This window comes from Peromyscus leucopus, chromosome 14 (genome assembly GCF_004664715.2).
Source record: "Peromyscus leucopus breed LL Stock chromosome 14, UCI_PerLeu_2.1, whole genome shotgun sequence".
NCBI classification, from domain to species: domain Eukaryota; kingdom Metazoa; phylum Chordata; class Mammalia; order Rodentia; family Cricetidae; genus Peromyscus; species Peromyscus leucopus.
The window spans coordinates 52,709,567-52,735,493 of NC_051075.1; the positions used below are offsets into that span (position 1 = coordinate 52,709,567).

At 49.2% G+C, this 25,927-nt stretch overlaps 2 protein-coding genes across 2 annotated transcripts in view; one reads left to right on the forward strand and one right to left on the reverse strand.

Moving 5' to 3' along the window:
- Positions 1 to 253: 253 nt before the first annotated feature.
- On the forward strand, positions 254 to 1,879 carry Isca2 (iron-sulfur cluster assembly 2). The gene is made up of 4 exons (XM_028877904.2): positions 254 to 364; positions 566 to 668; positions 785 to 900; positions 1,334 to 1,879. Exons 1-4 carry the CDS (start codon positions 294 to 296, stop codon positions 1,506 to 1,508), a joined length of 465 nt encoding a protein of 154 aa, XP_028733737.1. The 5' UTR covers positions 254 to 293; the 3' UTR covers positions 1,509 to 1,879.
- A 10,213-nt stretch (positions 1,880 to 12,092) lies between these two features.
- The window catches only part of Ltbp2 (latent transforming growth factor beta binding protein 2), an 86,836-nt gene continuing 73,001 nt past the window's right edge, over positions 12,093 to 25,927 (reverse strand). Inside the window, exons 19-36 of the mRNA XM_028876692.2 lie at positions 24,402 to 24,521; positions 23,288 to 23,410; positions 22,942 to 23,067; positions 22,244 to 22,369; positions 20,963 to 21,085; positions 20,728 to 20,856; positions 20,162 to 20,284; positions 19,396 to 19,527; positions 18,963 to 19,088; positions 18,277 to 18,420; positions 16,886 to 17,077; positions 16,539 to 16,622; positions 15,570 to 15,698; positions 15,181 to 15,321; positions 14,932 to 15,099; positions 14,415 to 14,696; positions 13,676 to 13,825; positions 12,093 to 13,355 (exon numbers count right to left, since the gene is read on the reverse strand). Of these exons, the coding sequence (XP_028732525.1) occupies positions 13,210 to 13,355; positions 13,676 to 13,825; positions 14,415 to 14,696; positions 14,932 to 15,099; positions 15,181 to 15,321; positions 15,570 to 15,698; positions 16,539 to 16,622; positions 16,886 to 17,077; positions 18,277 to 18,420; positions 18,963 to 19,088; positions 19,396 to 19,527; positions 20,162 to 20,284; positions 20,728 to 20,856; positions 20,963 to 21,085; positions 22,244 to 22,369; positions 22,942 to 23,067; positions 23,288 to 23,410; positions 24,402 to 24,521 (2,564 nt within the window). The 3' untranslated portion in view covers positions 12,093 to 13,209. The remainder of the gene's footprint in view (positions 13,356 to 13,675; positions 13,826 to 14,414; positions 14,697 to 14,931; positions 15,100 to 15,180; positions 15,322 to 15,569; positions 15,699 to 16,538; positions 16,623 to 16,885; positions 17,078 to 18,276; positions 18,421 to 18,962; positions 19,089 to 19,395; positions 19,528 to 20,161; positions 20,285 to 20,727; positions 20,857 to 20,962; positions 21,086 to 22,243; positions 22,370 to 22,941; positions 23,068 to 23,287; positions 23,411 to 24,401; positions 24,522 to 25,927) is intronic.

Consider the following 25,927-nt stretch of genomic DNA (forward strand, 5'->3'; position numbering starts at 1 on the left):
GGGCGCCGGGCCAGCTGCTTGCCCTTTATCTCCGCCCATCTCTTCCGCTCCCAGGCGCTGCCTGCAGAGATCCCGCTCTTCCTTGCGTGCGCCCCACTCGATTGGTCACCGCCCCGCGTTGGCAATTGGAAGCATCTTCAGCCAATCAAAGCCCTCTGATCTCATTATCCAATAGGCACACTTAGGGGCGGAGACTCAGCGCAAACCCCGCCCCTGGCCCATCTCCCCGCCTCCCGAAGCCCAGGCCAAGGCGGGGATTTGGACCATGCTGGGGGCGGAGCTTACGGGGCAAGATGGCGGCCGCCAGGTCCTTGTCGCTAACGGCCGCGGCGTTCAGGGCGGTCATTCCCTGGCGCCTGGGCAGGTACCGAGGGTGGAAGGTCACTTAGGGAGGGTGGTGGGTTCTGCGCCTCCGGGACGGAGGTGAGACTCAAGCTCACGGTCGGGGAGGTGAAGGTTTGGCCGTTCAGATGCAGGCGTCGCCAGGTTTGGGTGCGAGACAGCCGTGGCGGCTCATCGGGTGCCACTTTGGCCCCTGGACTCATCCTCCTCCTCCACATCGCAGGCTCCTCGCGCCCTCTCCCGGGCTTTGGACCCGGTGGGAAGCGACGTCCTCCGTTCCAGAGGCTGGCGAGGGACAGATCCGCCTCACCGACAGCTGCGTCCAGGTAGGAGGCCGGTGGCGGGGCGACGGGGCCCAGGAGGGCTCTTAAAAGAGTTCCCTGTCCTCCACCCCTTTATCGCCGCCGGCTTGGCGTTCTTGATCCCCTTTCCTACGTTTCAGAGGCTTCTGGAAATCACCGAAGGGTCAGAATTCCTCAGGCTGCAAGTGGAGGGAGGTGGATGCTCCGGATTCCAATACAAATTTTCACTGGATACAGTTATTAACCCCGACGACAGGCAAGGAGGACGGATGGGTCGCTAGAGGCTGTGTGTAAGAGGGATACAAGTGACCCCAGTTTCAGATACGCTTTTATTCCAAACGTAAAAGCGTTTAGGGATGCTCAACACCCATCACCTTCCCCATACTGTGTGAGGGTACGGCAAAGATTTGTCCTCTTGTTTCAAAATAAGGAAGGACATTGGCTTACTTAGAGTCCGTTGGGTAGTCAGTTGAGAGAGGCTAGACTAGATTCAGGCCAAGTCCCTAACTATTTCTCCTATTCATTACATTGAGTCTTTTTGCTTCATGTCAAGTCAGCACCTGAAAGAAGTCCTAAGCAGTATTTCATGTATTGGAGAACAGGATGAGCACCTGTGGTCTCAGTCACAAGGTGTTGGGTCCGTGGCGTTTGTGATGTTCGTCATTAATGCTTTCCTCTTGTCTTTACAGGGTATTTGAACAGGGTGGGGCGCGAGTGGTGGTTGATCGAGATAGCCTGGCCTTCGTGAAAGGGGCCCAGGTGGACTTCAGCCAGGAACTCATCCGAAGCTCCTTTCAAGTGTTGAATAACCCCCAAGCCCAGCAAGGCTGCTCCTGTGGGTCATCTTTCTCTATCAAAATCTGACACAGTGACAGATGACCTTGGGATTGCCACCAGTTGTACCAGTGTGAAAAACCTGGGAACAGAATTCTGGAGATTTCTTTCTTATCATGTCCCATTCTCACTTTATTTATAATTTAATCCAGGAGTGTTTTATTTTTACCACTATTAATTATGGAACATGAAGCTTTTACTCTTGGCCACAACACTCTCCCCTTCCCTGGCACAATGTTAAGGCCAAGGCCAAATGCTGTTACCTCAACTTTAATCACTGGTTGGAACCCAGTATAATCTGTAGCACTTCCAAGACTCCAAAGTTTGGAGTTAACTTCTCTACCTTAAGAATTGTTTGTATATATGTGTATAGCTATGTATAAAGCATCATCTTAAACTATTCCTTATTGTGTTTTCAGTCGGGATCACAGTTTGGGTAGCTTGAACACCAGTAACCAGAATGAATTAGAAAGGCAAACGAAAATATTCTCTTCCTCCCTTCCATCTATTATTCTTTCCTTCCTTCCTTCCATCCCTCTTAGACATGTTACTACCAGGCCTGGTTCATTCCTTTTTCTTTTTGTTCTCTCTCTCTCTCTCTCTCTCTTCTCTCTCTTCTCTCTTTTTTTTTTCTGTGTGTGTGTGTGTGTGTGTGTTTGTGTGTGTGTGTGTGTGTTTGTGCCCCTACCCCATTGGACCTAGGTCATTGTACCTGCTAGGCAAACACTTGAGCACAGAGGTTCTCATATCAGTCACATTGGGAGTCACATATCAGATATCCTGCACATCAAATATTTACATTATGTTTCATAACAGTAGCAAAATTACAGTTACGAAGTAGCAAAGAAAATAATTTTATGGTTGGGGGTCACCACAGCATGAGGAACTGTTGAAGAATTGAGGCATTAGGAAGGCTGAGAACCACTGCTCCAGCACTTCAATTATGTTCCTAGGCTGCTTTAATTTTTCTTTGGAGACAGAGTCTCACAAAATTTCCCAGTCTGGCCATGAGTTCCCTCTGTAGTTCTGGCAGGCCTTGAACTGTCAATCCTCCAGTCTTGGTGTCCCAGTCAGTTGGGATGACAGGCCTGTGTCACCAGCCCAGCTTTATTGCACACATAGAATGGGTTAAGATTTATTCTTGTGTCCTAGGAAGCCATTTTCCACTTATAATATTATAGGGAAAATACATTTTATTTTCATAATCCTGAATCTGCTAGGTTTTATAAACCAAGAGATAACCCCTGGTCCCCCAAAAAACAAATTTGGCCAGACCCCTGTTGACACCTGAATTACTTGAAAAATAGCCTTTCTATTCCATGCCCATAGAGGTGCTTTAAGATTCTCTGACCATTTAGTAATTGAATTCATGTAGAATATGTTGCTTCACCTATCTTATCTATAAAATATCTTTGGTTTTATGATTAGGGGAAGTGGTTCCTTCATTATTTGTAGGTAATAGAAAGGACTTTTTCAAGAGTGGTTAAATATAAGATGACCAGTAATATTTGGGTTTCAGATGTACAACAAATTTTGCAAGCCAGTGATCATTAGAATGGAAAGCTTTTTTGGGTTTTGTTTTCCAAAACAGGATTTCTCTATATAGTCCTGGCCGTCCTGGAATTCACTCTGTAGACCAGGCTGCCATCTAACTCATAGAGATCCACCTGCCTGTGCCTCCCAAGTACTGGGATTAAAGGCATGCATCACCACTGCCCAGCCAAAAGAAAAGCTTTTTTTATAGAACATCAAAAAGTAACCCAATTAGGGAGCTGGAGAGATGGCTCATGCGTTAAGAGCACTGGCTGCTCTTCTGGAGGTCTTGAGTTCAATTCCCAGCAACCACATGGTGGCTCACAACCATCTGTAGTGGAATCTGATGCCTCTTCTGGCATAAAGGTATGCATGCACATAGAGCACTCATATAAATAAGTAAGTTTTAAAAAGTAACTCAATTAACTGCCTATGTAAACAAACAAAATATATCTACTATAAACTGACAATAACCTCAACATTCAAATGCTTCAGGCTGGATCTCACCCTGTAGACCAGGCTGGCCTCGAACTCACAGAGTCCACCTGGCTCTGCCTCTTGAGTGCTGGGATTAAAGGCGTGTGCCACCACCCCCCAGCAAATGCTTGTTCTTGATAAGCTATATTTGCTGAGTTCTTATAACATTTGATTCTGAAGTATGTAAATTGACTTGCCAGGATTAATGAAGTAAAAATATAAATATAAGGGTAGTTTAAACAATGGCACTAGTTTATAGCAATGTATTTCAGTAAGTGGAGAGCTTCCCCCCTCTATGTGTAGATAGATAAAATCAAAGTCCTTAGGAAGCAGCCCTGTGTGTACATGTGTATCTGAAGATGCAGGGCTGAAGTTCCATTTTGAAGAATGTCATTACAGGGGCTGGCTGAAGAGGTGGCTCAGTGCTTAAGAGCACTTGCTGCCCTTGCAGGGGACCTGGGTTTGAGTCCCAGAACCCACATGGAAGCTTACAACTATCTGTAACTCCAGTCCCAGGGGATCTGATGCCTCCTTCTGGTCTCCTCTGGCACCAGGCACACACTTGGCACATAGACATACATGCAGGTAAAACATCCATATACACAAAATAGAAACAAATTTTTAAAACAAAAGAATGCCACTAGAAAAATAATGTATAACATTCATTACACATCTGTCTCAAAAACAGCATGTTTTCAAAACTGAATTCTTTACAAGTCAACCGGAGAGTAGTAACAACTACAGAAACCATCAAGATGAGTTCCAGATTACGTTGTGCTCCAAATTATGCTGTGCTCCTGGGCACCCTTGAGTTATTTTAAGCCTTCCATTTTAATCTCATGTCTCTAAGAACATCTTTGCTTTAATTGGTTCTATTTCCATTTTCATCTTCATAATTGGCACAGTCTGTCCTGGCAAACTTCCAGTTGTTCCCAGCAAAGTCTCATGCTTTCTAGACATTTCTTTATCGGTTTCTTCATCTTCAAGTTCTACTGTGGTGTCTTGATAATCTTCTGCTTCATTCTTGATACTCATCTGAAATGTTAACTTCTCAGCATCAGGATTGAATCCCTAAATAACATTTGTCCATAGAAAAGATCTCTACAGGACAAGGAGTTCTGCTCTATAATGAGGCTCTCTTTCTTCAAGCTCTGGCAAACTCCAGCGCCAGGGCTCTTCACGAATGGTGTTCCTTGTTTCCTGGGTTCAAGCCCAGTGCCCTTTGCATGAACTTCACTCACTGTAGACTTTTGGATAACACGGTCTTGTATTCAGAAGCCATGAGCTCCACTCCACATAAGAAAAGCTTTTTAAAAACAAATTCTAATAATTTTTAAGGTGCTTAGGTGTGACACTTAGATGGGCTACAGAACTTGAAACAGTTATATTGCAGTGCTGTGGAACCTAGAACTGTTTCAACAAGCATTGGAAAAAGAAACCACACCACTCACAACAGATAACTATCAATACTGTGGGAAACCATACACAGGTGGACTCTGGAAGAGTTACTGGTCAAATGTATCTTCTGCTTGGTTTCCTAAAAGTTTGTTGTAGGAAGAGCTGGAGAGATGGTTCAGGGAGCAAGAATATTACTGTTTTCAGAAAGGACCTAAATTCCATTCTTAGCACCCATATCAGGAGGCTCATAACCTCCTGTACCTCCACCTCCAGGGGACCAGACAACCTCTCTGGCCTCTAAGGTCACATTGCACTCATTTGCATACCTCTCCCCCAACATAGTTTTAAAAAAAAAAATCTTTAGCCAGCCATAGTGGCACACATCTTTAATCCAAACACTCAAGAGGAAGAGACAGTGGATCTCTATGAATTCAAGGCCAGCTTGGTCTATACAGCAAATTGTCAGCCAAGGTTATATAGTAAGACTGTCTCAAACCAAACAAAAAAGCTTGTTGGGTTGGAGAAATGGCTTAGAGGTTAAGAGCACCGACTGCTCTTCCAGAGGTCCTGAGTTCAATTCCCAGCAACCACATGGTGGCTCACAACCATCTGTAATAAGGTCTGGTGCCCTCTTCTGGTCATACATGCTGTATACATAATAAAAAGTAAATCTTTAAAAAAAAAAAAAAAAGCTTGTTAACAGCAAAAGCCTGTATTTAATTAATTGTATGTAATTAATAATTTAAAAATTGTATGTAATTAATAATTAAGATGGTCTAGGAAGATAATTTGCCAAAGAACATGGAAATTGAGTTTTGTATCAGAAACATATTTCCATGTAGGAAAATCTCAAAAGAAGCAAGCTTATCACAGGCATAGAAAACAGAAGGGAACTCTGGGAGGTGAGCAGATTCCTTAACTGCTTAGGATCTCTGCAGGAAGCTCTTGTGTATAGCTATTACTAGGATAATAACACTCTCAGTTCAGACTACTAACAGCCTTTCATTATTAAAAGAGTTTTACTACATATTAAATGTTATAACCTCCTACTGTTGCCCAGTGGTGATGGTGGTGCACACCTTTATTCCCAGCGCTCAGGAGGCAGAGGCAAGGGGGCCTGTGATTTTGAGGCCAGCCTGGTCTACAGAGTGAGTTCCAGAACAGCCAGGGCTACACAGAGAAACCCTGTCTCAAAAAACCAAATACAAATTTTAAAAATTATGTGTATGGGTGTTTGTATATGTCTGTGTACCACATGTGTGTAGTGCCAGTGAAGGCCAGAAGAGGGTATCAAACCTTGAGACTGAAGTTACAAACAGTTGTGAGCCACCTCTGTGGGATAACTCATCCCTAACAGGCTTGAGGGCCAGCCAGCCCAAACCATTAAAAATGATACTTTCTGAGAGCCAACCTGGGTCTGCCTAAGAGCCTTAGCAACAGCACCTGAGACATGATCTGGAGATGACCTGGACCAATGAGAAGCAGCCATGTCACACCAGCAGATGCATATTCATCAGACCTTTCCCTAGGGCGGGGTGGAGGGTAGATAAGGCTTGCCTCTTCCTGAATAAACTGAGCTTGTTGTTTCAACATTCTCCCAGAGTCTGTGTCATTGACTCTCTGCCTACTTGGCCTCCTTCCCCAAAGGGAGCAACAGCAAGGACCCTGCCACACAGCACGAGGGCTCTGGAATCAAACCCAGGAAGAGCAGCAATGAGTGCTCTTAACCAGTGAGCCTCTCTCCAGCCCCTAAGAGCCTACTCTTCAGAATATTTTTTATGAATTATTGATGTAGTGGTTTTAAAATTCCCAAGCACAAGCAGAATAGCTCTTGTTGCTAAATATATTCTCCACTAAATTGCAGTGGCCAAGCAGGCAGAAACAAGGTCCCTTAGAATGCAGAAGCCTGTGTCAGTTGCCATCTGGTAATGGGAGAAATGAATTCTGTGTTTAGAAAAAGGCAGGGGAAAAACAAGAGCAGCGCTTCTTTTATGCATGGATCTTATTTATGGAAGAATGTCTCTCAGAGGACTTAATCCTGGAGGTGGGGATTGTTTGGGTGGGACCTCAACCCTGGCACCCTGGCATTCCTATACCCAAAGAGTCTGGAATGTTTGGAAGGAGTCTGGTGGAAGATCCACCTCGACTCCCCTCCCCATCCCTTTCCCTAAACCCGCCACTTCAGAGCCCACCAAACACAGCTCCTCCCCCAGAGAGGCTCAAGACCACTCCCACAGGGGGTATAAGCCGCATCCCTGAAAACAGGCATCCCCCAAAACAGACACGGTTCTTCTGGTCTCTCGGCCTGTCTCCTCTCTGAAGAGCCAGGAATCCCCTGGAAGGGCTTTACCCATTAAACCTGGGCTTTTCCAATTCGGTCTGATGTGGTTTGCTGCGTAGGCAGAGAGGCCTTCAGGAGGCCTAAAACTTATCAGGGATACTTCATGAGGCAGCTAAAGTGTCAAGAAGTCTCTTGAGTAATTTACACCCATGGTGTGAAGGGCTGACAATAGCAAGGGACACTGAGCTATTTGGTTGGACTAACAGCATTAGCATTTTCTACAAGCCCTTTCTTATCAAAGGCTCTCTTCCTGGCAAGTCATAAAAGCTTTCAAGTTTTACTCACTGCTAATACATATCAATGGAAATATCTTTCAGTCATGCTCCACCCCTGGGCCCATTTTTTTTTTCTCTTTCATTTCTTGAGACAGAGTCCTGGTGGCTCACCCAGGCTGGCCTAGAACTTATGCTATAGCTCCAGCAAGACCTGATTTTGCAGTTCTTTTAGGAGTTGGTGGCATTACAGCTGTGTGCCACCAAGTCCAGTTTACCATTAGGGGTTTTGTTTTGTTTTTGTTTTTTCAAGACAGGGTTTCTCTGTGTAGCTTTGGAGCCTGTCCTTGAACTCACTCTGTAGACCAGGCTGGCCTCGAACTCACAGAGATCCGCCTGCCTCTGCCTCCTGAGTGCGGCAATTAAAGACATGAGCCACCACTGCCCGGCTACTTTTTTTTTTTTTTTTTTTAAGATTTCTATTTTATTATTTGTGTCTATCTGTGTCAATGTATGTCATGTCTGTGAGGGTACCTGTGGAGGCCAGCAGAGGATGCTGGATCTCCTGGAGCTGGGGTTATAGACATTTGTAGAGTTACCCAACATGGGTGCTAAGAACCAAGCTCCAGTTCTCTGGAAGAGCAGGAAAGTGTCTTCACCACTCAACCATGGTTCCAGTTCCACTAGAGCCCCATTGTTCCTTTTGGTCTTTTTGCAACCAGAGTTTTACTGTGTAGCCCGGGCTGATCTTGTTACACTGTGTCAGTTCACACTGGCCTCAAAGTCCTGATCTTCCTTCCACAGCCTCCTGGGTCCTGAGAATTACAGGCACCTCTTTCCGCAGCCTGCCTGCTCTTCCCATTATTTTAAAGAGGATTTGTCAAGGCCTTAGTTGTTGCAGAATTGGCTTCTGTGCAAGTCTGTGCCTGAGCCTCTCCTTTCTCTTTCTCTCTGTTGGGGAGGGACTATTGAGCAAGGGGCTCATACAGGCTAGACGTATGACTTAGTCAGGGTTTCTATTGCTGCGATGAAACACCATGACCAAAAAGCAAGTCGGGAGGAAAGGGTTCGTTTATTCAGCTTACACTTCCATAGCACTGTTCACCATTGAAGGAAGTCAGGGCAGGAACTCAGGCAGGGCAGGAACCTAGAGGCAGGAACTGATGCAGAGGCCATGGAGGGGTGCTGCTTACTGGCTTGCTCCCCATGGCTTGCTTAGTCTGCTTTCTTATAGAACCCAGGACCACCAACCTAGGGATGGCACCACCCACAATGGGCTGGGCGCTCCTCCGTCAATCACCAATTAAGAAAATACCCTGCAGGCTTGCCTACAGCCCATCTTGTGGAGGCATTTTCTTAACTGAGGTTCCCTCCTCTCAGATGACTTTTGCTTGTGTCAAGTTGACATAAAAAGATCCAGGATAGGGCTGGAGAGATGGCTCAGAGGTTAAGAGCACTGACTGCTCTTCCAGAGTTCCTGAGTTCAATTCCAGCACCACATGTGCTCACAACACCTGTAATGAGATCTGGTGCCCTCTTCTGTATACATAATAAATAAATAAATCTTAAAAAAAAAAAAAAAAGATCCAGGATATAGTATATTTCATCTTTAGTCAAAATCATATTAATGCAATACACAAAGAAGACAAAGGATCTGTGAGCCTACTTTAGGTTGATATATCCTGGCCAATCTTATTGTGCAATTATACTTTTCAGTTGTATGATGAGAGTGACAAGTGTGTGTAAACTGTATGCACTGGCCTGTCTGTATGTTGGGACTGCTGACTGATTTCTAGAGATTAGGAGGAAATCTGTTCAGAAGAGATTAATAAGGTCTGCTAATGCTTGAGACTTGGTTTGGGTCGGTTGCTGTGTGGGGTCATCTTCCATTGGCCATTTAGAACCCTTGCACTGAAATCTTTGCCTTTGTGTATGACAGGAATAACAGATCTGATGACCACAGCTGACCCCCAACAGCCGAGCCTCGGAAGCTAATGATTTTTGAAGATGTGGCCATGTACCTCACTAAGCATGCTCGATCAGAAGGCCCTGTACAGGGATGTGAGGCAGGGGAGCTTTGCACATGTGGCTTTTCTGGGGTACATATCAAAACTAAGAAAACATGCCCACTAGCTGAAAGGATAATATGGGAGGAAAATTAATACCCCTCCAAGCCAGCCCTTCCCCGTGCTGGGAAGACAGGATGAAGGTTTAATTCCTTAAGTATCTGTTTGCCAAGGAACGAGCTAGGACAGCCACGTGAGATGATGCTAAGTGCGATTTCCTTTGGTAACCATGTGTACTTCCATAAATGTGCTTGGCAGTTCTTTAAAGTTGCTCATTTTGATGTGGGGGCGGGGGAGAAAGGGGCTGCTGAAGAAGGTGCTTGGGTGGCGTTTGCTCTGTGAGAACTGACCTCTGACCTTTGGTCTTTTGTTACAGTGCCTCAGAGGAGGGCTGACGCCTAGCAGGTGCAATCAGATAGAAGGAATAGACCAGCTCTCCCGGTGTCTCTGAGCTGATGTTACAGATGTGCCTTCCGGAGGGCCCAATATCGCCCAGCGGGTCATTACAGTTTGTGTGTTTGTCTGAAAGGCAGAGATTTCCTTTGCTTTTCTTGCCCTCTGGGATTGAAGTCTGCAGTTGCTCTCCCAGAGTTCTTCCCCCGTAAAAGCACCACAGAGCTGCTTGATGGAAAGTTGCTTAAGAAATTTAAACATGATTATTAATTATAAACAACAGGTAAATATATAAATGGAGAAGGCATTGAAGCAATGGCTAGCCAGTAGCTGTATTTAAAAATATTTTATTTTTCTTGAGTGGGTAATACATCTACAAATTTAAAAAGGGGGCGATACAATGGAAAAGAAAAAAAACCTCAGTATTTACTTATCCGCCTGTCACTCTCCCATCAACCATAGTGTTTTCAAGAGTTTAATCCCATAGATAGGAAATAACACACGTACAACAGTGCTCGTTACAGCATTATGAACAAAGGTAGGCAACGGGATTGTCTGTCAGTGAGGGACTGGCTGAGTAAGTTATGGTTTATCCATTCCATAGAATAGTATGCAGCTATAAAATGGAATGAGACCATTGACTGTTGTTTTGTAGCTCTGGCTGTCCTAACTCTCATAGTCCTCTTGCCTCAGCCTTCTGAATGTAGGCATTATAGGTGTGTGTTACACCACTAGGCAGCATGAGATAATTCTGTATGAGCAAGTAGAGAAAAAAAAATGTGGCTGGATGTGGCGGTACACACCTGTAGTTCCAGCACAAAGGAAGCAGAAGATCATTGGTTCTAGGCTAGCTGGTCTACTTTGTAAAATTCCATTCCAAAGAGAGAAAGAAGAAGAAGAAGTGGTGGTGGGGGGCACTCTGTAGAACAGCATGCACCATGTATTATTTCTGTTTTTAATAAAAGGCAATATTTGTATGTGCACACAGCATATCTAAAGGCTGAACAGGAATACAAGGGGTGGCCAACTCTGAGGGCAAGAGCACAGTGCCATCAGGGCATGCTTGGGCAATGGTAGGGCGTTCTCTGAAGGATGGGTGTGAGGCGGAGAGGTGGGGATGAGGTTTCTAGCGGTCCACTCCTCTTTAGACAAATAGCAGCACATCTCCCACACTGTTCTACTGCCCCCTTCCCCAGTCCCTCGGGATATCTTTCTGGACAGGGTGTTTAGATTGCCATCCTCTTCCTTGAGTCTCTCATAGAAGTTGTTTCTAATCTTCTGCTAGTACAAACAGTGCTTTAATAAATAACCTCTCACGTATGTGATTCCGTATTTGGTGAGAATATACCTGAACGTTAAAGTCCTAGAAGTGGAATTTCCGGGTCAAAGGGGTAGCTTTGTGCCTGTTATACCTGTGAAAGACATTGCCATAATGTGCTCTTCAGACGTTGTACAACACACACTTCCAACACTTGTCATGAGTGTGTCTGTCTCAGCAAAGGCTTGCCACCAGCAGTCTGAGCAAACCTTCATCTTAGTCAACCTTTAAAAAGTATCTTCACTATTCTCCCCTCTCCCCTGCTGTTAGGAAGGGAACCCCAGGATCTTATGCACCCCAGGTGAGCACTCTATCAGCTAGCTAAATCCCCAACTCTCACTGCACTGTAAGTAGCCCTTCTGTTAGGAACAAAAGCAGATTTTCATTGGTTTTTGTCGGCTGAGGATACTTCAACTGGATAATGGCCTACAGAAAATTATTTGAGCTTCCTGGGTCTCAGTTTTCTTGCCTGTAAATATGGAATAAGGTAGTAAATGAGATTGTTGTATGATTAAATGGAATCTATGCACGACACTCGTTACAGTGCTCAGGTGTAGCAGGCATTCAGTAAGTCACATGGCGGGTGGCGATCAGAGCAGCAGGCAGGGCAGGGCAGATTAGATTTAAGAAGTAGCAGTCACCTCCATGTCTTCTGTCACATGCAGCCTTGTTACATCACCGCCAGTCAGGGAAATGCAGCGAGTCTGTCTGCCTTGTCTTAGGATAGTATCGGACCTCCCACACTGGAGCCCAGTCACCGGGGAGTGGTGGAACTGGACATGGAGAGCACATGCAGGTTCGTTTCTAATCTCACCTTTAGACTGAACCAACGTGGTAAGGTTGGCATAACAGGAAAGAAACACAAGCACAGAAGAGTCCAGGTGAACATTTCTTTATTCCATCATGCTCCTGAACTCCCAGCTAGCTTGGATGGAAGTGCTTCTCCTAGAGGGGATTCCAGACACTCATTTTTTTCCTGCAGGGAACAAGGGCAAGGCTTTCTGAGTAGAGGAGATCAACAACACTGAAAACGTGGCTTCCTCTGGCAAGACCAAGCCCATCAATTTGGGTTTCACAAAAAGCCCAGAAGAGATTTGGTTCCTGAAGGGAACATGAATAGCTAATGAAGGTCTTTGGAGATGGGTGCCGCGTCTTGCGGCAACCCTCACTACTGGTGCATAGAGGCTATACGGCGGTTTTGAGTCATTTGCCCAAAGCCACTCAGTGTTTTTCGATCTGTATAAATCCTGGCTCCTCCTCTCATGTCAGCTCCCCATGGCTTTTGTATTTCTCTCTCTTGCTGCTTCTCGGGCTCATTTTCCCTCTTCCTTTGTGTTTCTTACACAAAGTCTTCATCCTCTGAGATGAGGGAAACTGGTCCCCTTCCTGGGGCCACAGACGGTCTACAGGGCGGAGATGTGGCAAAAAGAGCTCACACCAGATTGCCTGGGCGGTTGTCGTTCGGAGAGGTGGTGTTGGAGCCATCCCCCAAACTTTTCCAACCCTGTCTTGCTCCACAGATGGTGGAGGGCCATCCCAGGGCAGAGGTAGCCGATGTCCCAGGTGTGGAATCATCAGGACGAGGTGTGGATCACAGCTGGAAAGAGGTGCCTGCAAGTTTCCGCACAGCCTAAGCGAAGTGGATGAGGACTCTTCTGATGAGCCGTCCTACAGTGAGGCCCCGAGGACAGACAGATGGTAGGCTGTGTCTCATGGCCAGTGGCTGAAGCATTAAAAATATTTGCGGTGTCTGAGCCAGGCAATGGCATAGAGGCAGTGATGGAAGCTCACAGCCAGAACTAAGCTGGAAGAGATTAAAAAAAAAAAAAAAAAGCAGGCAAGGCCGACAACCTGACTGCAGAGCCCTGGCCTGATGGCATCCTGCAGTCTTCCCAGCCACGATGTTTGCCCAGCCAGGGAAGCAATCTTAAGTTCCCAGCCTATGGCTGAAGCCAATTCCAGAGAGCTAGCTGCCCACAGTGATCCCTCACGTTTACTCCTTGGCCGCACAGTGTGGGGGGCCTGGCTCTGCCACGTAACCTGGGGAGCAGTGGCAGCGGTAGGAACCCTCTGTGTTCTCACAGTGACCATGTGCACAGAGCGCGGCAGGCCCGTTCAAGTCTTCGCACTCATTCACATCTGTAGAAGCAAAAAGGGAAGCTGTAGGGAGGGCGCCTCGGGACCTCCTGCCCCTACTCCCTCACCCTGAACATGCCACCCAAAGGCTGCCTCACCTCCCCAAGCCAGACAACTTAAGGGCAAAAGCCAAGAAGCGGTGATCTCTCAGCGTGCCCAGGACTATGCCTTCTGGACTGTTTCTCTTCTGTTGGCGACCATCCATGGAAGGATGCTTCCGCAATCACTAGCTTGACACATGCCCACTAGGGGGCAGCAGCGTACTTCCCAGCTTCCCTAAGCTCAGTCCATTTGACGGAGGTCATTCTCTGCTCCAAACTTACCCACGCAGGCCATGTGGGCCGCATCCAGCTGGAAGCCTTCAAAGCAGTCACAAGTGTAGCCCTCCCGCACACGCACACAGCGGCCATTCTCACAGCCATTCAGGACGCCACATTCCTCAGCCTGAAGTCCTTCAAAGGAGGCCAGTGGTTCTAAGGGAGGGTCAGAAGGAACAATACTGAGGTCTGTGTTTAGACCAACACCCCCGTCTCTCACTAGGACCTACACCCTCCAGGTTTTCACTGTTGAGTGCCAAGGGTGGGGTTGTATTGGTTGTGTTGGTGGACTTTTTTTTTTTTTTTCCTTTTTTTTTTAAGATTTATTTATGTATACAGTATTCTGCCTGCATGTTTGCCTGCAGACCAGAAGAGGGCACCAGATCTCATTACAGATGGTTGTGAGCCACCATGTGGTTGCTGGGAATTGAACTCAAGACCTCTGGAAGAGCAGCTAGTGCTCTTAACCACTGAGCCATCTCTCCAGCCTCTGTGTTGGTGGATCTTAACAGCCCTAAAGAAAGACACTGAGACTAAAAGCCATACTCTCCTGGAGGTTTAGAGTGACAGCCACATATGGCAGCGTTGGACCCAAGCCTTTCGGAGTTATGTCTTGACTGACCGTGACCAGTCAGTGTCTTTCCCCTTCCCTGTCTTCATCCCACCAGCAATATAACTGGCAGGCAGATGGAGGGAACGAAGGGAATAGTAATGCCTATCTCCTCTCCAGTTTTGCTACACGTACCTGAATGGCTGGCCACGTAACGGGGCTCAAGTTCAGACGGCTGCAAAGGAGGTTCGAGGACCGGTGTGTTACCTCCCAGCTGACTGGCCGTGTTGGAGAAGGAAGGCTCGGGAACGGTGTCCTCTGGGCCCAGGTAGTTGTAGAAAGGGGCCCCATCTGGGCCATAGAGATTGTAAGGCAGATCATCTGGGCCGGGGCCATACTCATAGCCTGGCCGGAAGTGGATCCCTGCTTCCCGCTCTGCCTCAATCCGAGCCACATTGCACAGCTGAGCGTAGACTTCTGTTGGGGAGGAAGGAGAAAGGGAGCCGGACTTCAGCTCCAGCCAGCTAAAGCGTGGTGAGCTGGTTCATCGGGCTCTTCGCCAAGAAGAGAACCTGTGGGAATTCCTGACCATGCTTGTCCCGAACGACTGGGGTGGAAGATGAAGCCACTGCTCAAATTGCTCTCCTTATCCTTCCAAGTTGATAGTACCCCCTTCCCAGAACTATGCCTGGACCTGAGGGCACCCTCTTACCAGAGCTCCGAGGGGGGCACAGAGCACACTGCTGGCTCCAGGCCTCACCATCCTGGCAGCAGCATTCTGTGTAAGTAGTATGGTGCCCGCGCAAGGGTTGGCTGCACACGTCATTGGTGACTTTTTTCCAGCAGATGTCCATGTGGATGTCATGGTCAGGGAAGTCCTCTGGCGGCACAGACCCCGGAAGAATGTGAGTCCCTGGCCAGTTCTGCGCCCCCTATGGTCCACGTGCCCCCGTCTCCTCACCTGTGCTGCTGCTGGTACTGTTCACACAGCGTTGCCCACTAAGGTCAAGGACGAGGGGGGGAGTGCAGAAACAGTGGAAGGAGCCGTCTGTGTTCACACACTCTCCATTCTCACAGGCCAAGTCCTGGCACTCATTGTGATCTGTGGCGACAGGAACAGGTGGAACAGGGTCACGGTGGCCTTTTGACAGACAATGCTCATAGATGGATTTGCCTCGGGAGGCCGGTGAAGATGCCCATACAGGAAGGGCTCTCCCCAGAGACAGTATCTGACAGCCTAGAGTGCCCCTCACCTCAGACCCGCCTGCTGCAGTGGGCATCCTTCCCAGGAAGGGGGGGACTCCCAGCAAGAGTGGGACTGGGGGTTAGCAGGCCCGTGTGAGTCCTCACCCTGGCACTTCCTGCTGGAGGCGTCATAATGGTAGCCAGGATCGCACAGGCAAATGTAGCCAGGCACTGTGTTGAGGCACCGGCCATTCTGGCAGAGAGCAGGTCCGAACAGGACGCACTCGTCGGCATCTGAAGCGGGGCAGAGTGAGGCAGGAGAAAGAAGGGAAACAGAGTCAGACGCTCTACGTCCAGCTGTTTGAGTGAGTTGGGCAAGTTGCTTAGGTTCTTCTTGACTCGGTTTCTCCTCGAAAATACTATGTAACCTCTTGTAATGAGGATGACGAAATGCTCATACTCATAAAGCACTTTAAATAGTTCTTGGTACATAGCAAACACTCAAGGAAAGCTACTTTTGGGGCTGGGGTGTTCAGTGGTACAGTATCTGCCTTGTATGCATGAAGTCATTGGTTTTATTCCCAGCAACGCTCCTCCTCCTTCTCCTCCTCCCTCCTCCTCCTCCTCCTCCTCCTCCTTCTTCTTCTTCTCTCTCTCTCTCTCTCTCTCTCTCTCTCTCTCTCTCTCTCTCTTTGCATTATTTCCTCAGGACTAGCTTTCGGAATAAGGCACGCACCAAGGAGCCCAGTGCCGGAAACTCTCCAGTGAGGATATGAGCTCCCCAAAGTTTCTGCTTTGGTGGGTGAAACCAGAGAGATAGCTACTGCCCTCGCCGGTGTGGCAGAGCTGCACCCTCAATCTGTACCTGTGTCCAGTATGGTGGAGGTGAGGTTAAACACCAGAGGGCACCCTCTAGACTTGAGGGTGCAGGGAAAATGAGCTCAGGGTCATGGGAATAGTCCAGGAGGATCTTGGTTAAAACTTTCCAGCTAAAGATATCAGGGATAGAAAAGCCCCAGAGCTCAAAAGACAGAAACTACCTGGAAGCCAGGGCTGGGTGTAGATCTCCTGGGACGAGGCCAGGGTTTACTTGGGCAAGTGGAGTCTGAGGAGGAGGGTGCTGAGGATGATTACCTGTGTACATGGTTTGTCCAAATGTCCAGGCTCCTTCCACAGGGATGTAGCCTTGACCACTGGGGCAGAGCTCACCGAATTCAACTGTGGAGGAAGGCACCCCAGCTCAGAGAGGGAATGTTAGTCTCCCCACCTCCACTGTTTAAGGGTCTAGTTATATAATAGAGGCTGGCCCGGAACTTTGCTATGTAGCTCAGACTTGCCTCCAACTCAGGATCTTTCTGTTTCGGCCTCCTGAGCGCCAGAGTTACAGTCATGTGACATCATCACCCCTGGCTCCTTTCTCCATAAGTGTCACACTGCAAACTGACCCTAAGAGTGTTTGTGGCCCTTGAGGCCTTCCTTACCTGAGTCCTCGGATGGGCAAGGGTCACAGGCTTTTCCCCATCTGGCACCCTGAGTACAGCAGCATTCAGCCTGGGTGGAGTTCTGGCCCAGGATGCTTGAGCAGGGAGGACCACCATTGTGCTCAGAGTAGCATTCCATGCGGGTGAGGCCTGGAGCAGGGTCCCCTGTTGGGACCTCTGGGATTCTCTGAGCTGTGGGTGACAGAAGCCCCTAATCACTGTCTGTTCAAGACCCCCTGAGGCATCACTGCCATCAAGGTTATCTGTTAAGTAGAATGTCTGTATAGAACCTTATGCTGTACATTATCTCATGTGGTACCCTGAGCATCACTAGGCGAGACTACTGTTATCATTCCCCTATACTACAAAGAAACTGCACCTAAGAAGTTACAATTAAGAAGTTATTATGGGGTGGAACGGGGCTCTGATGCCCAAGCCCCTGATGTTTCTAGTGTACTATTTGCTCATAACCCCCATGGGTAGTACCCATCCTTGGCATACCACAAGAGCATCCTTCTGATCCCTTCCGCTTCTCAGGGACCCCAAACCTTTCTCCCCTCCATTTTTCTCTTACAAAGTTCCCCTTGACTTTTTACAGGTCATTGAAGCCAGCTGAGTTCTGGTCCAGCCTGGGGTAAAATGGCAGCGGGGAGCGGAGGGTCTAGATTAGCTCAGCTTCAAGGCCTCCTTCATCTAAAAGACCCATCCGAGGATTGGTTGGATTCAGGGTCTTTAATAAACTCAATCTGAGGTCCCTGGGGGCTAGTGCCCCATAACACCCTGAATTTCTCTAGGTCATCCTCGACCTTCAGGGGAAATGTTGTCGGGCAGACGCTGGCATGTGTGGCACTCAGACTCCTGTCCCCTCCATAACCCATTCCTAACCCATACCTCCAACACCGGCCCAATGAACCCCACTCAGTGGCAGGAGCTAGATCAGCGGATGGTGTTTGTAAGGCAGAGTCCTGCTGTGGGATGGTCTGTATGTCAAATTGCTCTGATTGGTCAATAAATAAAACACTGATTGGCCAGTGACCAGACAGGAAGTATAGGCAGGACAAGGAGAGAGGAGAATTGGGGAAACAGGAAGAAGGAGGGAGAGACACTGCAGCCACTGCCAGGACAAGCAGCATGTAAAGACGCCGGTAAGCCACAAGTCACGTGGTAAGGTATAGATTTATAAAAATGGGTTAATTTAAGATATAAGAACAGTTAGCAAGAAGCCTGCCACGGCCATACAGTTTATAAGTAATATAAGCATCTGAGTGATTATTTTATACGTGGATTGTGGGACTGCGGGGCTTTGTGGAACCTGGAGAGAAGCCCTCCAGCAACAGAGTCCTCATGGAAAATGGCAGGAAAGGAAGGGGCCCGAGTCTCCCGGATCTCACCTCCAGCCACCCGAGGACGGCAGTGTCCTTCTTGTGCGTCATACTCCTCGAGGTCACTGGCACACAGGCACAGGAAGGAGCCTTCCACGTTCTCACAGAGTGCAGCCCCACACACTGCCAGCATGAGCTCACACTCGTTCACGTCTGCCAGGCACAGGGACAGACTAGTGTCCAGAGAAGAAGCAGCGAATGCACCCTGCCCCCGATTCCAGCCCGGCTAGGCGGGTTCTCACGCCCCCCCCCCCCCAAGAGAACCGTACTTGGAAGAAGCAAAAGTCGATATGAATTAGCAGAGAGGGGGACCGGTGGACAGAGGGCACGGGAGGGAAAAGAGAGGCTGAAAATGGTTATAACAGTGAACGCAGAGGACAGTTCCCTCCTCTGGGCATCTCCTGAGCCCCCAAGTTCTCCAGGGAAGTGAGTGGGGTGGGAGGCCTCTTCCCTTTTGTGCTCGCCCCTTCTGGGGCAGGATTGGCCCTTCTCCTACCAGTCCAGCAGCAATGCTAGCTGGAGGGGAATCCTCTTTCCCTTGCCCACCCTTTGGGGTCCTGTCATGGAGCCATGCAAACATGGATGTTTCGGGAGAGGGTACCACCTCCTTTCAAGAAAGACAAAAATTGGCAGAAATGAGAAGGGCCCAAGGGCCTTTCCCAGCCCAGACCTTGGGTAGCCCGCAGGCTTCTCACCGACACATTCCCAGCCTGAGGGTGAGGTCTCGAAGCCCTGGTCACACAGGCAGCGGAAAGAGCCATCAGTATTGTCACAGAAGCCGTGGCTGCCACACACAGTGTCGTTGGCGCATTCATCTACGTCTGGGGATAACGGAGACTAGGGTAGAGGGCATGCATGCTCTCTCTGTTTGCTGGGAGTCCCTGTTTGTCTGGTCTATTAACACCAAGATCTGCAAACAAACAACCCCTGGACCCAGCACAGGAAAGCTATAACCAAAACCTTCCTCTTAATTTCTTTGTAAGCTTCGCTGTATGGAAAACACACAAATTTCAAACAACTGCTCCAACAGTATCCTCGGGAGAAATGGTTTTTAGTTCAATGCAGGGAAAACCAGATGTCCACAGCTTTCCTCAGCCCTCCCTCCTCTTCCTCCCTGTTCCTACTCACCAATGCAGTCTCCAGTCGGGGCCATGTAGAAGCCAGGCTGGCAGCCCAGGACACAGCGGTAGGAACCGGGGCTGTTCTCACACCTCCAGGCTCCACACACTGGGTCTTCCTCATCCTCACACTCATCAATATCTGTCCCCAGGGCCATGAGAAGGGGCAGATGTGTGGCTAGGTCACTGTGCTGGCCCCACCTTGCTGACATTACAAGCTCATATCCCACAACTTTTGAGGTTCTTGGTCCGTTTCAAATCGTTACGCTCATCTCACTCCCAGTAGATTAATTCAGGATCATTTCCCCGATCCAGCGCGGCCCAGCATTTAGGAAGAGCACTACACCCCATTCGGGAAGCTCTGAGCACTCAGCCTCCTCCCTCTGATCCCCAGCAGAGCACTCTGCCTTTTTCACCACAGTGGGGTTCAAAGAGCTTTCTTCAGTATTTATCTCCCTTATTCAATTTCAAGATCGTCTATAACCATCGGTCCTACCAAAAGGCATTAAACATAGTCATTGTTGAATATCTGCTGAATGTATTCGGCTCTTAAAACTACGTTGTGTCCTCTGACGGCACAAAGATTATGATTGTCTTTATTATATCAGCCTTGGGTCATCAGAATCTCAATAAATGCATTAAACTTGGGGTTCTGTAGAAAATGCTGTATTTCCTAAGATGCTGTGTTCCATGGGAACTAAGGGAGCTAAGGACCACGCAGGGACAGAGGTGGACAGAGGTGAGGCAGGGTCCCGTCCAATCCCTAGAGTCCTTACCCACACACTCTCCACTGTCTGGGGAGGGCTGGAAGCCGGGCTCACACAGACAGCTGAAGGAGCCCTCTGTGTTGACACAATGCCCTCGTAGACATGGGTCTGTGGCTGCACACTCATCAACATCTAGGACAGAGACAGCAGTCAGCCAATACAGCCATGGCTCTCTTTAGAGCTTGTTAGAGCCCCGAGCTGCTTCCTTTGGACCTCGAGAAGCCGATAGGAGAGTCAAGGAGAAGCTCAGGGTAGGAAGATCGAGGGACTGTCCAGGCCATGCTGTGGGGAGGCTTTAGGGCTGGGACTCTGTTAGCAGAAGGGTGACACTAAGACTCTGGAGAGCATGCATGTCTGCCACAGGCATCACAGAGATGCCCCCGCCCCCTGCAGACTCGGAATCCTTCCTTACAACCCTGGATCTTCCACACCTCCCCAGCCTTCCCATTGTCTCCTCCCTGGGCAGGCTGTGAGCAAACTATTCACTTCAGTAATGGTATTCAGGTGGGATTGTAGACACAAGCCTCTAATACCCGTGCTGGCGGACCTTAGACATGACCACACTGACGTCTTACCCTGGCATCTGGTGCCCCCCTCAGCACTGACAAAGCCGGGTGCACAGAGGCAGAAGAAGGACCCTTGGCTGTTGAGGCACTCGCCGTGAGGAGCACAGTGCTCCTCCTCCCCAGCACACTCGTCCACGTCTGCGGAGACAGGATGAGAAGGGAGCGCGTCTCTCGGGATGCCCTCACCTCGGCAGATACTCACTGTGCCCAGCTCCTTCCTGATGGGGAGACTTGGGGTACTCACCCTCACACATGGTGCCATTGGCCAGCTGGAAGCCCCGGGGGCAGAGGCATTGGTAGGAACCTTCTGTGTTCTTACATTCGCCTCCAAGGCAGCTGTTCTGGGGACCTTCACACTCATCCACATCTGTAGGGCCACACAGGGGAGGAGGCAGCTGATGGCGGCACCTTCCAAGGTCAGGTTCAAGGGAAATATCTCTAGAGGCCCTATCACCTGCCTGAGGGGAGGGGACCTGTGGGGATGAGGGGACAGGGCTTGCAATGTTTATCTCTCTTCCGGGAGAAGCTCATGAGAGAGCCACGGGAGAGGATGACAACAGATGTTTTCCATCTGGCCCGGCTCCGGTTGGGCTTCCTCACACCGGATAGTCCTGGCCTAGGGTAACCAAAGCCTCCATCCCCTGTCTTGACGGAGAAGCAATGGGAGATAAACCAAGGAAACAGATACCGGGGAACCTGAGAAGGCAATGGAAACTCTCTTTTGCTTGATTGTTCTGAGATAGGATCTTATGTAGTTAACACTGGCCTGGCCTCTGACTTGCTAGATAGCCAAAGATGACCCTGAACTCCTGATTCTCCTGTTTCTACCTCCTACGTGTGCTAGGATTATAAGCCTACGTCATCACAGCTGGCCTGCCCCTCCTCGTTACCCCCCCTCCCCCACTCCACCCCTTTCTCTCCTCCTGCAGCCTGGCTGGCCTTGGACTTTACATCTTCCTGACAAGGCTTCCCAAGTGTTAGGATTATAGGCATTACCAACACTATTGCAAAGCACAGTGGACACTCTAGAGCCGTGGTTCTCAACCTTCCTAATGCCACAACCCTTTAACGCAGTTCCTCATGTTGTGGTGACCTCAACCATAAAATTATCTTCGTTGCTACTTCATAGCTGCAATTTCGCTACTGTTATGAATCGTAATGTAAGTATCTGTTTTCTGATGGTCTTAGGTAATCCCTGTGAGAAGGTCATTTGACCCCCAGGTTGAGAATCACTGCTCCAGAATCTCGTAACAGAGAGTCTCAAGGGTCTAGGCCAAGGCCCAAGAAACCCATGTGTCTCTTGTCCCTTGGTGCTGCTGGGCCCTGCGGCCTGTGCACCAATGCCTTCAGGGCAACGAGACCCGGGTTTCTAGCCACTTTCCTGACTGCTTTTGGGGAGAAAGTAGGAACAGGTGTCCCCGGCCCACTATCCTAGGTTTAAGGGGGAGCTCTTGTTCCTTCTTGTAAATGCTCGGCTTGTCTACGGTGTCCCATCTGTGTTCTCCACACAGGGAGGGTCTCTTACCTTCACAGGTGTTGCCCAGGGGACCGGGCCGGTAGCCTTTATCACAGTCCTTGCAGAAGAAGGAGCCCACAGTGTTGGTGCAGACTCCTGTAGGGCAGACTCCAGGGAAGGCACACTCATCCAGGTCTAGGCAGATAGAGAACTGTGGCCATGGACCCAGGAGGGCAGTCCCACCACTGAAGCCTTCCCTCATAACACCTCTTGCCAGTCTCTGAGTTTGAAGAATACCGTGGAACTCTGGACAAGGGCAAACCCTGGCCATATTCTATGACACGCATACCCCGCCCACGCACTTCCTTCCTAGAAGGCTCCATGGGTAGCCCCAGCCCCAGCTTACCTCTTTTGAGACAGGGTGTCATATCGCTCAGGCTGGCCTCAAACTCACTATGTAGCTAAGGCTGGCCTCGAACTCCTGATCCTCCTGTTTCTACCCCCACCCCAAGTGCCGGGGTTACAGGTGTGCACCATTATATGTAGCTTTAGCTTCTCTCTTGTCTCTGACCATTTGTCTCATCTCTGAATTTGGGAGTTGTGACCATAGGAGCTCTCTTGGGTGCCAAGTCCCCGCCCCCCCCCAAGTCCCCTCTGACCTAATCTGGAGACCCCAGGATCAACCCAAGGCTAGAAGACAAAGAGATGCTCTTTAAGAGGGAGGAAGGCTTCTACTGTCCCTTCTGACCCTGTCTGCCTTGTATTACCTTCACAGGCAGTGCCGTCTTCATTCACCCAGTACCCACTCTGACAGGCTGAACAGGTGAAGGAGCCCTCGGTGTTGAGGCAGAGGCCGGAGGGGCACGAGGCTCGGCTGGTACACTCATCCACATCTGAAACAGGCCATTGAGTTCTGTATGGGATTCTGCAGGGCGGACATGCCAGAGACTCATAGGTGGTCAGGGAGGGTCGAAAGCACAGGTGTTGGCATGAGTCGGATAGGGTCTTGGGCCTGGTGGGCTAATTCAGAGGAGGCTGCAGGGGTTGGCATGCAGAGGGAGAGGTGATGCGGGCTTGATTGGCCCGTGTAAGAATGGAGCTACACCTTTGTACCTCGGCAGCCCTTTTTGTCCGGGGTGACCTCGTAGCCCGGCTCACAAGAGCATCTGAAGGAGCCTTCCACATTGATGCAACTTCCATGGGCACAGATCCCAGGGGTCAGACACTCATTCACATCTGGGGATAAAGTCCAAGATGAGGGCACTGGCCTCCTCTCTTCCTTGCGCTATCCTCCCTACTCTAGCAAGCCCAGACCATCTCAATTGTGAGTCCCCGGCAGCAGCCTTCAGAGGGACTGCGGGCCAGCCTTGGAGAGCTGTGAAGCCATGCTCCTTCATTCCATCTAGGCGGAGCAGGGTCATACCCTCCTGAGTGCTCCTCAGCCCCCGTAGTAATACAGAACCCCCTGCCTAGCCCTGGAAAAACACAGCCACCTAGAACACCAGAAATAAGGCGTCCGAGACCCTTGATTCACTCCATTGTGAGTCTGACCCTCTAGTCTCTTACCTGCCACCAACAAACCATGTTCTGCACCCAACAAACAGTTACAGTACATGGGTGGGCAGCGTGGAGAAAGGCCAGTCCATGCTTGGGTGGCTGTGGCTGTCTTGAGGGCCTGGGAACCATCTGCCCTCTTAAGAGTCTCAAAGCATCTATTCAAAACATGGCCCCTCCTGGCATCAGAACCTTGGGCCTTTTTCCCTGCGGGGGCTGAGGGAAAGAACACTCCTCTTCCCACTGACACGGAGTTGTTTTGGGAACAAGAAGCACCACTGCTATTTAGTGTGTAGCTTCCTGATGTCGTAGGAAAGCAGAGGGCCTGGTGGCTGGCTCTCACTACCATCCAGCCCAAGACCCTGGAGCTTTCCATCCCGGGTCACAGAAGCCAACCACAGAAGCTTCTGGAACTTTGGGATAGAGCCTCAGAACGGATGTGGCTAAGCAGCTGCAAAGGGCCCCACCCTAGCTGATTCAGAGGGCAGAGTCCCATAACAGAAGCACACCCACGCCATGCTTAGCATCATCTGAGAACCCAACCGGACGATGGGGACGATACCCTCTAAGCCCCTTCTGTCTGCCCACCTCTTCCCCTCCCTGTGTGTGTGTGTGTTCAGTCAGCCATCCCAAACCTAAATAGCCTCTCGGTGCCTTGGCAATCAGTCCTTACCTACACAGCTCCCACTCTGGCCTATGTAGCCCTCCTCACAGGCCAGACAAGAGTAGGAGCCAGGGGAGTTGACGCATCTCCCATCAGGGCAGGTACCAGGGTGACGGCATTCATTGATATCTACAAAACAACAGTCCCTCCCTTGGTCATCTCTGAGAACCACAACCCATGGGTATTTCATGTCTGCAAATCTTTGACCCTGCCCTGTATGGGGGACTAGGTGTCAATTTCCATATAGATGAACACTAGGAAAACATGAGCTGCCTGCCCTGTGTTCCCAGCCCCACCTCTCACTCATGATTCTAGAGCAGAGGTAAATGAAAGAACTTAATGGAAAGACTCCCCAGGTCGCTGCAGTAGGCTGTGGGTACTGTTAGCTGTAGGAAGTCAGAGAGCTGCATGTTTCAGCCTGGATGGTTTGGGATGGTCCCTCATATCACCCTTGGTGACATCAGGCAAGGTAGGAAGATTGCATTTGCCAAGAGGAAAGGCCCCTGAGTCTGCCCTACCTGCAGTGCGTCAGGTACATCCGTGGAAGGTGTACGCAGCACTGGATGCTGGGCATTTAGGAGATATGGAACTTACTAATCTTCAAAAAATAGCCTATATCTTCATTTTTGGGTCATGGTATGTTTTTGCTTCTGGGTCCCTTGTCGGGTGACACCAAAAGATTAGTGCTAGCCAATGAGGTGTGAGTGGATATGAGGTAGGTAACTTGTGAACCAAAGCATTTCACTGCATGCAACCCTTGAGTATCTTCCTTCCCTTTCCTTTCTTTCTTTCTTTTCTTCCTTCCTTCCTTTCTTTTCATTCCTTCCTTCCCTCCTTCCTTCCTTCTTTCTTTCTTTCCTTCCTTCTTCCTTCCTTCCTTCCTTCTTTCCTTCTTTTTCTTCTTTCCTTCCTTCCTTTCTTCCTTCTTCCTTCCTTCTTCCTTCCTTCCTTCTTTCCTTCCTTCTTTTCCTTCCTTCCTTCCTTTCCTTCCTTCCTTCCTTCCTTCCTTCCTTCCTTCCTTCCTTCCTTCCTTCCTTCTTTTCTTCTTTCTTCCTTTCACGGGGACTGGGCATATTCCAGACCCCAGCTATTCTTTCAGTCTAGTACCAAAGTAAGGAAGCCTGGGTCCGAGTTCTCAACTGATTCTTGATAGACACAAGACACTGATAAGATTGACTGTGTCCTCTGTGACTGACTTTGGGGTTGGTTGTTAGTGAGGCAGAACCTAATGTAAGCTGCTCTGCTACTCCCAGATTTCTTCTTAGAGCAGAGCCCTAGGGAACGACAGTGATGTGAAGATGTGAGGAGTCTGTCAGGGAGAAAAAGAGAGAGGTCAGAAGACCAGAGCAGCTCTAGTCTCCACCTGAGCCAGGGAAGCCTCTCGTGAATGGGAGTGGACAGAACTGAGCCACTAGACAAGCTGATCAAAGGAGGCAGAGGAACATTCTGGATGGAGTGGACTCCATCAGCAGACAACCTGAGACGATTCCATGGAACTCAACAGTAGCTAAAGTGGAGCCTGTCACCGGGGTGGA

Excerpts from the sequence above, each read along its gene's own strand:
- Isca2 (XM_028877904.2), top strand. The coding sequence starts at position 294 with ATGGCGGCCGCCAGGTCCTTGTCGCTAACGGCCGCGGCGTTCAGGGCG. Across the intron at positions 669-784 it reads TCACCGACAGCTGCGTCCAG|AGGCTTCTGGAAATCACCGA; the intron begins GTAGGAGGCCGG and ends CCTACGTTTCAG. Across the intron at positions 901-1,333 it reads GTTATTAACCCCGACGACAG|GGTATTTGAACAGGGTGGGG; the intron begins GCAAGGAGGACG and ends TTGTCTTTACAG.